The sequence below is a fragment of the Oenanthe melanoleuca genome, chromosome 14, assembly GCF_029582105.1.
Source record: "Oenanthe melanoleuca isolate GR-GAL-2019-014 chromosome 14, OMel1.0, whole genome shotgun sequence".
In the NCBI taxonomy this organism is placed as follows: domain Eukaryota; kingdom Metazoa; phylum Chordata; class Aves; order Passeriformes; family Muscicapidae; genus Oenanthe; species Oenanthe melanoleuca.
The window spans coordinates 14,886,853-14,899,988 of NC_079348.1; the positions used below are offsets into that span (position 1 = coordinate 14,886,853).

At 51.1% G+C, this 13,136-nt stretch overlaps 2 protein-coding genes across 5 annotated transcripts; one reads left to right on the forward strand and one right to left on the reverse strand.

Annotated features, from left to right (window-relative positions):
- Positions 1–328: 328 nt before the first annotated feature.
- On the reverse strand, positions 329–7,257 carry EEF2KMT (eukaryotic elongation factor 2 lysine methyltransferase). 4 transcript variants are annotated; one of them, XM_056502984.1, is made up of 9 exons: positions 7,162–7,257; positions 5,903–6,093; positions 5,329–5,409; positions 5,059–5,160; positions 4,737–4,870; positions 3,276–3,583; positions 2,762–2,830; positions 2,358–2,507; positions 329–1,640 (listed from the first exon to the last, which is right to left on the reverse strand). In XM_056502984.1, the coding sequence occupies exons 2-9, from the start codon at positions 6,080–6,082 to the stop codon at positions 1,540–1,542; spliced, it is 1,125 nt and encodes a 374-aa protein (XP_056358959.1). In that variant the 5' UTR covers positions 6,083–6,093; positions 7,162–7,257; the 3' UTR covers positions 329–1,539. The 4 variants fall into 4 exon arrangements, with proteins under 4 accessions (XP_056358959.1, XP_056358957.1, XP_056358958.1 ...); XM_056502982.1 differs by having other exon boundaries at positions 6,176–7,253; XM_056502983.1 differs by lacking the exon at positions 2,762–2,830 and having other exon boundaries at positions 6,176–7,237.
- A 44-nt stretch (positions 7,258–7,301) lies between these two features.
- Positions 7,302–10,083, forward strand: NDUFB6 (NADH:ubiquinone oxidoreductase subunit B6). Its single transcript, XM_056502987.1, has 5 exons — positions 7,302–7,309; positions 7,364–7,577; positions 7,651–7,743; positions 8,776–8,820; positions 9,941–10,083. Exons 2-5 carry the CDS (start codon positions 7,398–7,400, stop codon positions 10,007–10,009), a joined length of 387 nt encoding a protein of 128 aa, XP_056358962.1. The 5' UTR covers positions 7,302–7,309; positions 7,364–7,397; the 3' UTR covers positions 10,010–10,083.
- The last annotated feature ends 3,053 nt before the right edge of the window (positions 10,084–13,136 follow it).

The following is a 13,136-nucleotide window of genomic DNA, read 5'->3' on the forward strand; positions in this document are numbered from 1 at the left end:
GCCTTTAGATTTTATTAAGGTCAGTGTTCACTTAATGCTTACAGGCATTCACTAATGCTTACAAAATTTTTTTCATCACCTTTTTGATGATAAAATAGATGTCAGTCATTGGTAAATGTGCTTGGTTTGGACTTTGTTTACTGCTCCTCACAGCTCCAGTGTCAGGGTGGGAGGTGAGGACTGGGTTCTGCACCAGCATTTTTAAACTCTGAACAACCCCTGAGTTCATCTGCTTTTGTCAAAAGAGAAAATGTGAAAATAGAGTCAAGTTGCTTTACTGCAGAAATTTGGCATGATTTGCCAGTTTTTTAGTGGGTTTTTTTTCCTGTTTTCAGTCAAAATCCTGTCAAGAGGTTTGGCCATTCCTGTGCACATGGAGATAAATTAGGCACTTCTCTAATTAACCAGTAATGCCAAAAGCTTTAGAGAGGTTTCCTCTTCCTATAATAGAACTTATTAGATCCAAAATGAGCTCTGTACAGAACCTTTGACTTGAATTTTGTGTAAGGGAAGATACAGGAGCTCCTGTGTGGGTTGCCAGCTTGTGTTTACTCTGGAAATAACACCTTTGAGTTCCTTCTTTTTGGGGACAGGGAAGCAAAACCTGGCCTGGGGTTATTTCTGCTTGATCCCAGCAATCATGGTCTCCTTTAGCTTAAAGAATAAGAAGATTCTTCAAGTTTCAAGTTAGGTGTCATCAGTTTTCTCTCCATTGCTACAGAAGGAGGAACTTGAAGTTTTTTCAAGTAGTTTTTAATGGAGAAAATGAAGTCAAAAGAGAAGAATGAGCAGCACTTTGATTTTTTTGCTTCAGGACCAATACTGCCTGACAGGAGAGTGATTAATGGATGGTGGAAGTTTCAGAGCAGGGGAGCTGAGTCCTTGCTCTTTGCAGGATACCTGGAGCACTGCTCCAGAGTGATTCCTTCTTCATTCCCAGCAGCCACTGTGGAAGTGACAGTCCTTATGTGAGAGAAAGGGCCATCAGTTCTGACTTGTCATCACTGCAGAGTAAAGATGCACCTCATTTACAGCAGAGGCATCCTGGGACACAACTACAGGTGTTGGTCACTGTTTTATTGGGGGATTTTAAGCTAACCCAAACTGCAAGTGCATACAGACATAAAAGACCAGAGTAGACAATTACAGCTGGTTTTAGTATCAAAACCCATTGATTACTTTGAAACATTGTTTTGCACTCTTGTCTGTGATCCTCATCCTGTGATCCTGCAGGTTGCCCCCAGTACTTACAAATCACTACACAGTTGGGAAAAAAAACCCACTTGAATTCTGTTGTCTTCTACAGAATGCAAGTGAAGTGTGACTGGGGCTTTTTTTTGATTTCTGTTGCTTGAGGTTCAGTCACTTCCCAGGGGCAGCAGCAGGCTTGGATCCATGCTGGGAGTTACAGGAAGGACTCCACATGTCCTTGTGTACAGTTGTATCCTCAGAACCTCTTGTTTCCAGAATTCTGGATAATCTTGATACAAGGCTGAGACAGCTCCTGTTGGTCTCAATATTCCAGTTCTGTTGCCAAGCCTATATAAATAGCTGTAGAATAGTTACATCTGGCTGCACATCATAGAGAAAATTACAGCAGCTGTGGGCTGGAATCATCTGCCACCTGATCCCAGCTTTATCTGTGAAGAGAAACACTGGCAATCATATTGATGCTTAATAAAACAAAGAGCAAAAGTTGCATGACAAGTTCTGTAAGAAGAGATCTTTAACATGCTGTGATTGACAGGTAAATGCTTATGAGTGTTTTTAAAAATCCTATTAATGCCTCTGCTAAACACTCAGTGTCACTTTGTGAATTAACCAGAATTTCACAGAATATCCTGAGCTGAAGAACCCACAAAGATCATCAGGTCCAGTTGGTGAACTCCAGCTGAACAGCTAAGAGACTCCAAGAGATAGGCTTTAGAAGTGTATATGAAGAAAAATCCCCAAATCCCTTTTTTATTTAATCTCTAGTTGGGGGTTTTAACCCTCAAAGAACAGTAAGATAAGATAAAGGGTTTAGGCTGCACCTCAGGTGTTATCACTGTGACAGTGCAGCACTGATGGCTCCCTCCTTTAAGCTTAAACATCTTTTTACTTTATTATTGGCACCAGACTTACAAATCATCCCTCAGATGATTTGAGCTCAGATGTGAGCTGTGATAGCCAGAATGTACCTAAAGGTGAGTTCCAAGCTCCTGATGACATCCCTGTGCAAAATCTACTGCTTGTAAATCCAGCTCCAGGATAAGATCCTGCTCTTGGACAATGCTCCTGCTCCTCTCTAGCACAGAACAAGGAATGGGGAAAGAGGCAAAAAGGCAAAACTACTGAACACTGGAACAGGCACCCACCCAGCTCATCCTGGAAGAGCTGATACGTGTCTGGATTTCGGATTGTGGAGGCAATGAACACCTCAGGAGCTCTCCTGTCTGCTCTGCAGGTGGAGAGTTTCTGTAGCATCCCAATGAGGGCTAAGATTATCTCAGGATCATACACCACATCTACAAAAAAAAAACAAAACATACAATATTTATTGAGAATTGAACAAAAACCAGAATAAAAACAGCAAAGCAGAAATACAGTCTTCACAGAGCAGGAGAATATTGATATTCTATAGGCTATGCCCTCATCACTAGAAATCAGTGCTCCTTTTTGTAAATGGATTGTCAGATATTTTATTTAAGCCCATCCTAAGGGAGGCACCAGAACCACTGAGTGCTGGTGCTCTATTCCCACTGCCCTTGGCAAAACAAACCTGCACTGTTAGAAATGAGTTGGTTTAGAGGTTGATGCCAAGGCTTGCAGAAGTATCTGGAGTCATTCCCTGGAGAGCAGAAATGGTGGTGAGAGGTCAGTGAACACCAAGGGGAGCAGAATGCTGATGCTCAGAGGGGGTTGTTTCCTACACAGACGTGTCCAGGTGTGTGTAGCACTGCAGTGTCATTGGCATTAGGTACCATGCAGTGACAATTTTATTGAATTCCCATTCAGTGCATCCTGTGATACCTTGGATGCCATCTTTGCACCTGGATTCTCAGGTTTTTCTTTGGAAAGCTCCAAATTAAGGTGTAAGACACACAGCTGAGACATTCTGCTCTCACTAGGTATCACCTACTGGCACTGGATTTTTTTATACAACTCTCTCTGAATTTATGCACAGACAAGTCCAAAATAGGTCTGTAGCTGTTTTTTTTTACTGTTATTCCTCAAGAGGCTGCCAGGGTTGCTGAGCCCTGCCCATCCCTGCTCCCTGTCAGTGGGTGTGGTACCTGCTGCAATGACAACATCAGCTCTGAGACCCAGCAGCTGTTCTTCTGTCACTGAGCCCCAGTCAAGCTCAGCAACAATCACTTTTGGGTTTTGGCAGCTCTCTCCTTCCAGCTCCTGTCCTTGGGGCTCTGTTTGGATGCTCCAGGGCACGTCAGGCTCCGGGATGAAGCCGTTTAGCCGGATGTTTTCTCCCAGCTGTCTGAGAACACGGGGGTGGCAGTCACTAAATATGAATGTCCTGGGTTGGCAGGTCTTGCAGATGGCAATTCCAGTGAAACCAATCCCACTGCCCAATTCCAGGATTGTCCTGAGGGTAATGGAGTAAAAAGTACTATCAGAATTGAGTTGGAAATCAAAATATTTTAAATATAATTAAAGGTAAAATCAGTTCCAGATAATTACAATAATTTTTAAGTGAACCATCCACAATCTAACCTTTGCCCCAAGCAAATGAAGAGTTGGGAATAACTGAGGGTGGAATTGTCAGCATAAAATTAATTAGCTGAAATGCTGATTTCTGTAAGGCACAAAGCCTTCCCACCACAGGGATGAGAGACATTCCCACTTGGCTTTAGCCATCTGCAGCACAGCTGTTTCCACCTAAGCTGGCTCTCCAGTTTTTAGTCAGTGGAGAGAAACACTGAGCAGCACAGTTCCTTCCCCTCAGAAACACTGAGCTTAATTATTAAATTATCTTTCCTCAAAAGTCCTTGCTCATCTTGACTGCTTATAAATAAAGTAGAAATGATGTGGTAAGACCTGCCCACTAATTATCTAATGTAGATAATCCTTGGTGAATCCCATCATGGATTCATGGTTGTTAGTTAAATTACTGAAAACTGCACAGCTGACCTCATAGAGCAGGTCAGACTGCACGGTGCAAGGGTTTGATCCTAAACCAAGTCTTGACAGGTCCTGGGTTAAAGTTTGGCAGAACAGACAAGAGCAGCAATTACACGGCAGCAAAAGGGTATCATTTCAGTTATTTTAAGTGCAATATTTCTGTTATTAAATTGCAATTGTGTAGCTCACAGTAACAGAGGGCTGCTCTGGAGCCAGCTGGGAGAGCTGGGGGTGCTCACCTGGAGAAGAGAAGGCTCCAGGGACACCTCAGAGCCCCTTCCAGGGCCTAAAGGGGCTCCAGGAGAGCTGCAGAGGGACTGGGGACAAGGGATGGAGGGACAGGACACAGGGAATGGCTCCCACTGCCAGAGGGCAGGGCTGGATGGGATACTGGGAAGGAATTGTTCCCTGGGAGGGTGGGCAGGCCCTGGCACAGGGTGCCCAGAGCAGCTGTGGCTGCCCCTGGATCCCTGGCAGTGCCCAAGGCCAGGCTGGATGGGGTTGGAGCAGCCTGGGATAGGGGAAGGGGTCTCTGCCCATGGAATGATATCCCTTCCCAGCCAAACCATTCTGTGATCCTGCAGGAATGAACACCTCTCTCCTCACTGCTGCCATACCTGTCCCTGAAGACAGCAGGGTTCTGCAGTGCCCACTGGGCCAGCAGCAGAGCAGCCTCCCAGGTGACGAGCCCCGTGGTGCCCCCGGAGATCAGCGCCGTGCTCTCGGAGAGGCTCACACAGTCCCCCGTGGGCTGCAGGACAGGGCAAGGCAAAGATGGATCAGCACAGGCCAGGATTTAGAGTTTACAATCAATAGAGCACCTGGAAAAAGGCAGGAAGCTTCAGAGCTTCAGGGACTTACATGCTTTACATGCTTTTAAATTATTGCTCAATTTGGGTGAGTAAATGTGGTTTAGAGCAGTGCAGTTGCAGCTCTTACCAGTAAGTAGTTTTTGTAACAGTGAGTAGATTCTTCTTCTTTTAGAACATCTGCCAGTGCCTCATAGAGTTCATCCAGAGGTTCAGCTGCTGTGGATTCAAGCTGTGGGGAGGAGAACAGGGCAGATCTGAGCATCACATTGTCATGAAGCAGAAAACAATTGCACTCCAAGCCCTGTTTCAGTGCAGTGTATTTACACTGAATGTTGGTTATTATGAGGTATTTTCAAGGAAAAAAAATAAAAATAAAAGAAAACCAAGTGAGAAGTACCTTTTTGATGAGCTCAGTCAGGAAACATCTCCTGTACTTGGCCGAAGGGGGATATTTCACACACAGAGGGTGAAGAATTGTCTACAATGAGAACAGCCATGGAAACCAATTACTGAGGGCAGGCTTTAGGAAAGGCACTAAGGACCAGAGGACCATTAATTAGCTCTGGGTACCACGATACGCATTGGAATTTAGTCTGTACAAGAGATGCTAAGCCAGAAATTGAAATGGGATGATTTATGACAGGTTTGTGAGTTTACAGATCTGTGGCCACAAATTTCTAACTTTTTGTGGCAACAAAAATCTCTTTTCAATATATTAAGAAGAAAGCAGAGTGGTAATAATCCAATTTACTCTCCTCTTTCTTTTGCTCTTCTTTTCCTTCTTTCCATTTTGGTTTGCTGCCTAATTTGTCATCTCCATCCGCAGGGACAGTTTAGGCACCACCATTCCCAGTATCCCCGAACATCCAGGAGCAGCTGCACTGACTGTGCCATTCACCACATCAGTGCTGCGGCACGCGGGTCTCAATTTTGGCCTAAGAACACCCAAATTCCAAGGCAGAGAAGGAAACCTGCAGTTCTGTAGAGCCTTTCGAAACGCTGCGACACCGGGTCACTGCTCTCCGTATTTCTGAGCCATTCCGCCGGCTTTGGGACACCGCCCGCAGGTGGCACGGGGGAGACTCCGAGCTGTCCTCACCTTGTGCAGAATATCCGCCAGCAGCGCGGGGTCCGGCGCGGTCCGCAGACATTGCTCGAGCTCCTGAAACAGGATAGATAAATAAATAAATAAATAAATATACAAGGCCGCGGGGCCGCCTCCCCCCCGCCCGGCCCTCCCGTACCGGCCAGGGCAGCGAGCGGAGCGGCCGCGCCGCCAGGAACCGGCGCTGGAAGAGCTGCGCCAGCCCCGGCCGCAGCTCGGCCATGGCCCCGCAGCGCACGGCCGGGCAGGGCAGGCCGCGAGTCCCCAGCCTCGCCTGGCGCTGTCCCCGCAGGAGGAGCCGCCCAGAGGGCGGAGCGGCACCGCCCGGCCGCGGCACGAACTAGGGAACGCCGGAGTGAGGATCGAATCCGCGACCCCCGGGACACGGAGCGGCTCCCCCGAGTGAGTGCCCCGGCCGGGAGGGGGCGCCACGCTCGGGCTGGGACTGGGAAAACAAACACCGGGAACGGGGGAACAAATACCGGGAGCGGGGAATAAACACCGGGAACAGGGAACAAAACATCGGGAACGGGGGAACAAACACCGGGAGCGGGAAAACAAACACCGGGAACGGGGAAAACAAACATCGGGAGCAGGGAATCATTTGGATTAGGGAAACATCGAGATCATGGAATGCTGGAATCGGGGAAACGTGGAATCACTGGATTAATGAATCATTGGGATGATAAGAAAATGGAAACATTGTAATTATGGAATCATTATAAACATGGAAACACAGAATATTGGAATAATGGAATCGGTGGGATCATGGAGTGGTTTGGCTGGGAAAGGTGATTAGGGACTATCCCATCCCACTCCCTGCCATATCCAGGGACACCTTCCACCATCCCAGGCTGCTCCCAGCCCCGTCCAGCCTGGCCTTGGACACTGCCAGGGATCCAGGGGCAGCCACAGCTGCTCTGGGCACTCTGTGCCAGGGCCTGCCCACCCTCCCAGGGAACAATTCCCTCCCAATATCCCATCCAGCCCTGCCCTCTGGCAGTGAGAAGCCCTTGTCCTGTCCCTCCGTGCTGTTGCAAATAGACTTGTCCCATCTTTCCCGTAAGTAAGTTCCCTGCAGGCTCTGGGAGAGCCACAGCTGAGTCATCTCTGAGCTGTTTTTACCCCAGACACTCCCGATTCCCTGAGCCTCCCTCACGGCAGAGCCGCCACAGCCCCGCCATCACCTTGGCGGCCTTGCGTCACAACTGCGCGCCCTGTGACGTCACTGCCGCGCGCCGCGGCGAAGGACACGGCGCCCGAGCGGGGCCGACCGGAGCGAGGGGGAGCGGAGTGAGCCGAGCGGGGCCGAACGGGACCGAACGGGACCGGAGCGAGCGGGAGCGGGCGGCTCAGGCGCCATGAGCAGCCCTGCGCAGGATGAGAAGCTGCGGGTGCAGCAGCTCCGCGTCCTGCGGCGCCGCTGGCTGCGGGACCAGGAGCTGAGCCCGCGGGAGCCCGTCCTGCCGCCGCGGCGGCTCGGGCCCGTGGCCGCCTTCTGGGAGCGCTTCCTGCAGAGCGGGGATCCGTGGCGGCAGCAGGTGAGCGGCGGGGCGCGGGCTCCGTGCGGCCTCTCCTGGCCGCTGCCCCGCCTGACCGTCCCTGTGCCCGCAGGTGCACAGCTTGTACCAGGGCGGCCGCTTCGTCATGCTGAGGGTGCTGCTCCCCGCCTGGGCCATCACCTACTTCCTGAAGTACCACCTGCTGGTGCGTGCGGGCGGGGGTTAAAGGGGGCGCTCGGGAAGGGACGGAAAGGCTGGAAAAGCCCAGGGCCGGGGGGATGATGCGAGGAGTGATCCCACAGCGGGTGTGCCAATGCGCTGCTTACATGCGGTTGCAGATGAAGGTTGTTCCCCGTGGCCTGTTCACCACCTGTGTTTCCTTTCTGGGGTAGCACTTATATATTAATTTTGTGTCACACCTTTTTGAGACCTCACCAGCACAGCTGCCCCAGCCCTGGGGCCAACAGCAGTAGGACATGGAGCTGCTGGACAGCGTCCAGGGGAGCCCATGGAGATGCTCCAAGGGCTGGACCCCTCTGCTCTGCAGCCAGGCTGGGAGAGCTGGGGGTGCTCACCTGAGAAGGCTCCAGGGACACCTCAGAGCCCCTTCCAGGGCCTAAAGGGGCTCCAGGAGAGCTGGAGGGGGACTTTGAATAAGGGTCTGGAGAAGGGGGAATGGCTTCCCACTGGCAGAGGGCAGGGCTGGATGGGATATTGGGAAGAAATTGTTCCCTGGGAGGGTGGGCAGGCCCTGGCACAGGGTGCCCAGAGCAGCTGTGGCTGCCCCTGGATCCCTGGCAGTGTCCAAGGCCAGGCTGGACATTGAGGATTGGAGCAGCCTGGGATGGTGGAAGGTGTCCCTGCCCATAGCACGGGGTGGAAGGTTTTAGGTCCCTTCCAACAAAGAACATTCCATGATTTATGGCAATGCCCAGCTTTTCCTGTGATGTGACCAGAAAAGTTGTTTCTGAATTTTTCCTGCCCTGCAGAAACAGCAGGAACATCATTCCTGGGCAACTGTTGGTGTGGGGAGGGAAAAGGGCCAGCCCTGCCCTCCCTGGCAGGTGTGACTGCTGTAGCCTCAGGTATTTCTCTAAGCAGTGGAAGGTTTAACAAGACTTCTGCTTAGCAGTTTGTATTCTGGAAGTGTTATGGTACCCATTTTGAAAATCCTTTCTGCTCCCTCCAAGTAACACTGTTCTCTTCACCCTTCCCCCTCTTCTCCCCCTGCTTCCAGAAATCTCCGCACGGTGTGGTTATGACAAACCCACGGATATTCCCGGTAAGTTTCTTAACACTTGTCTTACCTTCCAGCTGTGTCCCACAGACAGGAGGGGGTTTCCAGGAAGGTTTGTGCAGAGAAATGTCCAGTGACAGCTTTCCCAAGGGATGTGCTGGGTCCTGTGGGCAGCACTGGGACAGTGGGTTTGGGCACTTTCATCTTGTCCCAGTCTCTGTTTGGATGTTACCTCCTCTGTAACACCTGGCTGTCAGAACGTGGCCAGTGCTGCCCATCCTGGGTGGAAAATACAAACATTCCCTTTGGGAATGGGTGTTCAAAGCCCCAGTAATTACTAACACAAGGAATCACACAGGAGTGTCTCCTTTTCCTTCCTCATTGTCAGCACTGAGAGTGTTGGTTCTGGCTTGGTCCCAGTTGTCCCTGAAGGTCCCCCACACTCAGGTGTCCCCAAAAGAGCTGTGTCACCTCAGCTTGGGACAAGTTTCATGAAGCAGAGAGTGTCACAATATTTGTTCTTTTCTGTTCTCAGGCTGCTCTGAGCTGTTACTGATTGGTGTAACAAGTCAGAGGGCAAATATTCCCACAGAAAATCAGCTCTGCCCATTCTGAATGCTTCCCATTTTTGGCATCACACCTTCTAATCATGCTCTAAAATAAAATTATAAAATATTCCATCCCAAACAACCACAAAGCAACATGCTGAAGGTTGAGCTGTTGGCCTCTGTCTTCTGCCTAATTTTCCAGTCGAGTTAGGTCAGCTCAGGACTGTGCCTAGAGCTGGAACAAGTGGTGCTGGAGCAGCAGGCTGATTTTTGAGGGATTCCATGGCTCTCCATGAGCTCTGGGCTGTGGATTTGGACTCACTGATCACTGCTGGAGGATATTATGCAGTGCTATAAGTAATTTTTGAAACAAAAGGGGCTCAAAACGTGTGGCTGCTGTTCTGTAGTGAAAACAAAGGGTAAAGCAAGTAGAGAGTCGAGGTGATTTTGCTGTGATGTTATTCCAGTGGTCTGGGAGTGTTGGGTGAAAGAGTGTTCAGAGTGAGTTGCGAGATTCTTGCCTGGAAGTGGGGACGTTGCAGGTTCCCTGGAGGACTGGGCTGTGCAGGGGGAGTCTGGGTGCCACAGGGAATGCTCACCACACTCTCATCCCACAGGGGGACAGGATTTTAGAGACTGGAGAGATCATGCCACCCCTGAGAGATGAGCCCCACAAGCACCACTGATGGCCAGGAGCCGATTTCCTCCTTGGTGGGAGCTGCACCTGCTTTGTCTCTTCCATAAAAGAGTCTTTATTCTACGTTGTCTTATCTCCTCTGTCATTTACTGTCTCCTTTAGTCCGTGTCATTCCAGGTGCTCCTCATGTGGGAGTTTATATTGCTGGATCCTGGGGATCTCCAACCCCTTTACTCACCATCCCATGAGACCTGCCAGCAGGACATTGTGTGCCTTGGGGTGATGAGAGAGACACTCTGGATCCCAGGGATTTTGGAGCTGGCTGCTCCAGGAGCAGAGTCACACTGAGCTCCTCACACACACTTGGTTCTCCTCTCCCACTCTACCAAACCCTTTCTACTAACCCATTCTGACAGACTTCCAGTGAAAACTTAGCTTCCACCTCTCTGCCTAGGGAGGGTGGCAGAACAGGCACTGCTGCCAAAAATCCTTTTACCACTCCTTCCTTTGCCTTCAGCCCTTTCTGAGGAGGAGTCTTCCAGCCCCTACAAACCTGGGGCACTTTGTACTGGGGAGGTTGGTCTTAAAGAGCAGGGAGCTGGAGGAGGCAGTGATGCCAGTGGATCCCTTCCAACTCGACATATTTTATGATTTGAAGTGTTTTAGTAGCTGGTTTAAGGGTAGGAATGGTTAAACCAGCAATCCAAAGGGTAACCTGGGGAGCTGTGACAGAATCTCCTCATGGAGCTGTGAGAGACCAGCCCAGCCCACGTGTGTGAGGAGCAGAGGACAGGTCAGAGCCCCTGCACTGTGTTTGGGGACAGCCAGACCCTCTAGAATGGCTCTGGTAGAGACTTGAACCATCAGGGCCATGGCAAACACAGGGAAAAGTGTCCAGCAGTCCAAGATCAGGGAGGCTGTGGACCCCATGCCCAGGCCTGTCACATATGGCCCATGCCACACCCATGTCCCTTTCTTTCCTTGGGTAAACGGTGGCTCAGGGTGGGGCAGTAGGATCCTCTGGGCCAGCACTGGGGGGCTGGAGAGTGAGCAGGGGCTGTTGGGAAGCACTGGAAAGTAGAGTCAAGTGTGAGACTGGGTGTTGAGGGGCTGCAGAGGGATGAGACTTGTCCTTCCCAAGGCCCTGGGGGTCCCTGTCACTACCCCTGCCCCAAGGTGTGCCCAAGGGCCACAGTGAGCCCATCCCCTGGACAGTGACCTGGGGAGGCTTCCCCTGCCTGGGGTCCCCTGACACCTCCACCCCAGTGATGACAGCTGGGGTACCCCAAATCTCTGAGGTCCCCATGCATTTGGGCAGTGTTTGTGAGGAACTGGGGACTGTGACATCTCCTGGGGACACCACACACCCAGGGGGATGCCTGATACTCCCAGAGCTCCCAGATTCCCCCAAGAAGGCCCTGATACTCCCAGGGCTCTCAAATTCCCCTGAGGAAATGCTGACAACTCTCCTCCTCTAGTGAGAATTCTCCCAGGACTACAGGGAATTTCTAGTACCCCCAGAGTGCCACCAACATTCCCACAGCTCCAGCATGCCAAGAGACACCCCAATCCCCCATGTCCCCATGATGTGGGGCCCAGGGGGCCATTCTAGGCCGCAGACTCAGTCCCAAGGACAGGTGTGGGGCCCTGGATCACCTGGGGGTTTTGGAATAGATAATCCTCCCTGAGCAGAAAGAATGGCTACCTTTCCCTTGAGCAGGGAGAGGCTTGAATGTCACAACCACACACAAAAAGACAGCAGAGCCCACTGAACATGTCCTGGCATAGCTGCAGCAGGGCCATTGATCTCCATCCCCTCAGCTGTCCCACTGCAGCTGACAGCACGTGGTGCTGGCTGAGCAGGAGGAACCATGAGCCTGGTGTCAGACAGCACACTGCTGACAGCTGCTGGACTCTGCAACCACCATGTGCCTCCACAAATACAGTCTGCATCTTCCCTGGGGCATTCCTGTACCTCTCAAAATCATCCAGTCCAGTTTCCCTCGTACCAAAAATGTGGGTGATGCATTCTCTTGACAACAAAAGCAAAACTCTTATGGATTTGTACCATATTGTTCCCTCAAATGCCCTCAGTGTTGCACACACAGATACTACACACAGGACTACATCATCTGCACACCTTTGAAATCCCTACCAGCTGAAAACATATTACTGATCAGTGATAGATGCACACATGGATAATCAGAGTCATGGAATGGTTTGGGTTGAAGGAACTTTAACCTCTTTTTGTCCTACCCCCTGACATGGGCAGGGACACCTCCCATTATCCCAGGTTGCTTCAAGCCCTGTCCAGCCTAATATTGGACATTTCCAGGGATCCAGGGACAGCCACAGCTTCTCTGGGCAACCCTGTTCCAGGGCATCCCCACCCTTATATAATATATACACATTATATATTTAGTCAGGGGTTGTATTTCCTTGCACCTGCCTTGCTGCAAAAAGCCTTCCACTGCAACAGCTCAAGGAAGAAGATCTCTCAAATCAATGATGGATGATATGACTTTCTGTCCTGCCCTTTGACAGCCATCAGCTCCCCGTTGCTCAGGCTGCAGCTGGGAGGGCTGAGGGCAGGTACCAGGAAAGAGCCACTTGCCAGTGTGCAGGTCACAGCAGAGGTGAGAACAGAGGGAAGCCTGGTGTCCTGGGAAACCAGGACTGGAAGATCCTGGGATGTGGAACATGCAAACCCTTTCTCTCTCTCACCTGATGTGCCTCAGGCAGGAGCTGCTGCCAGAACACAACGGGAATTCTCCTTGTGCACCCTCCAGTCCCTGCCAACCCTGTGCTTGGCCAGCTGGGTCTGCTCCAGGCCACCTCCCATCCTCCAGGGCATTCCACAGCACAGCAGCTCAGGATCAGCGCCAGGGGAGCTCTCAGAGAGATCTGGAGCTGTGTCTGGGCTGACACACATTGATCCACGGCTGGTTGGATCTCAGCTGTGTGAGTCCATGGTGTGGGGACAGCTGGCTGACGCTCTCCTCTGTCACATTTGGGAAGTTGTGGTGGGAGGGGGAGAACTTTTGCAGCCAGAGGAAAGCAAGGTTTGTATGGTAAAAAAAAAACGCTTGAGCTGTGGGGCCAGGACCTGGACACCTGAGGTACCTCATGTGACACCAGAGTGCAGCCACTGAATGTCCCAAGTGCCCAAGCTCCCA

Bases quoted from the DNA above. Each gene is read 5' to 3' on its own strand.
- EEF2KMT (XM_056502982.1), bottom strand. From the start codon at position 6,623: ATGTTTGTTTTCCCCGTTCCCGGTGTTTGTTTTCCCGCTCCCGGTGTT. The intron at 5,161-5,328 runs GTACTTCTCACT...TCCTCCCCACAG, and splicing joins TGACTGAGCTCATCAAAAAG to CTTGAATCCACAGCAGCTGA. The intron at 2,508-2,761 runs GTTTGTTTTGCC...TTTTTTTTGTAG, and splicing joins ACTCATTTCTAACAGTGCAG to ATGTGGTGTATGATCCTGAG.
- NDUFB6 (XM_056502987.1), top strand. From the start codon at position 7,398: ATGAGCAGCCCTGCGCAGGATGAGAAGCTGCGGGTGCAGCAGCTCCGC. The intron at 7,578-7,650 runs GTGAGCGGCGGG...CTGTGCCCGCAG, and splicing joins GGGATCCGTGGCGGCAGCAG to GTGCACAGCTTGTACCAGGG. The intron at 8,821-9,940 runs GTAAGTTTCTTA...CTCATCCCACAG, and splicing joins CAAACCCACGGATATTCCCG to GGGGACAGGATTTTAGAGAC.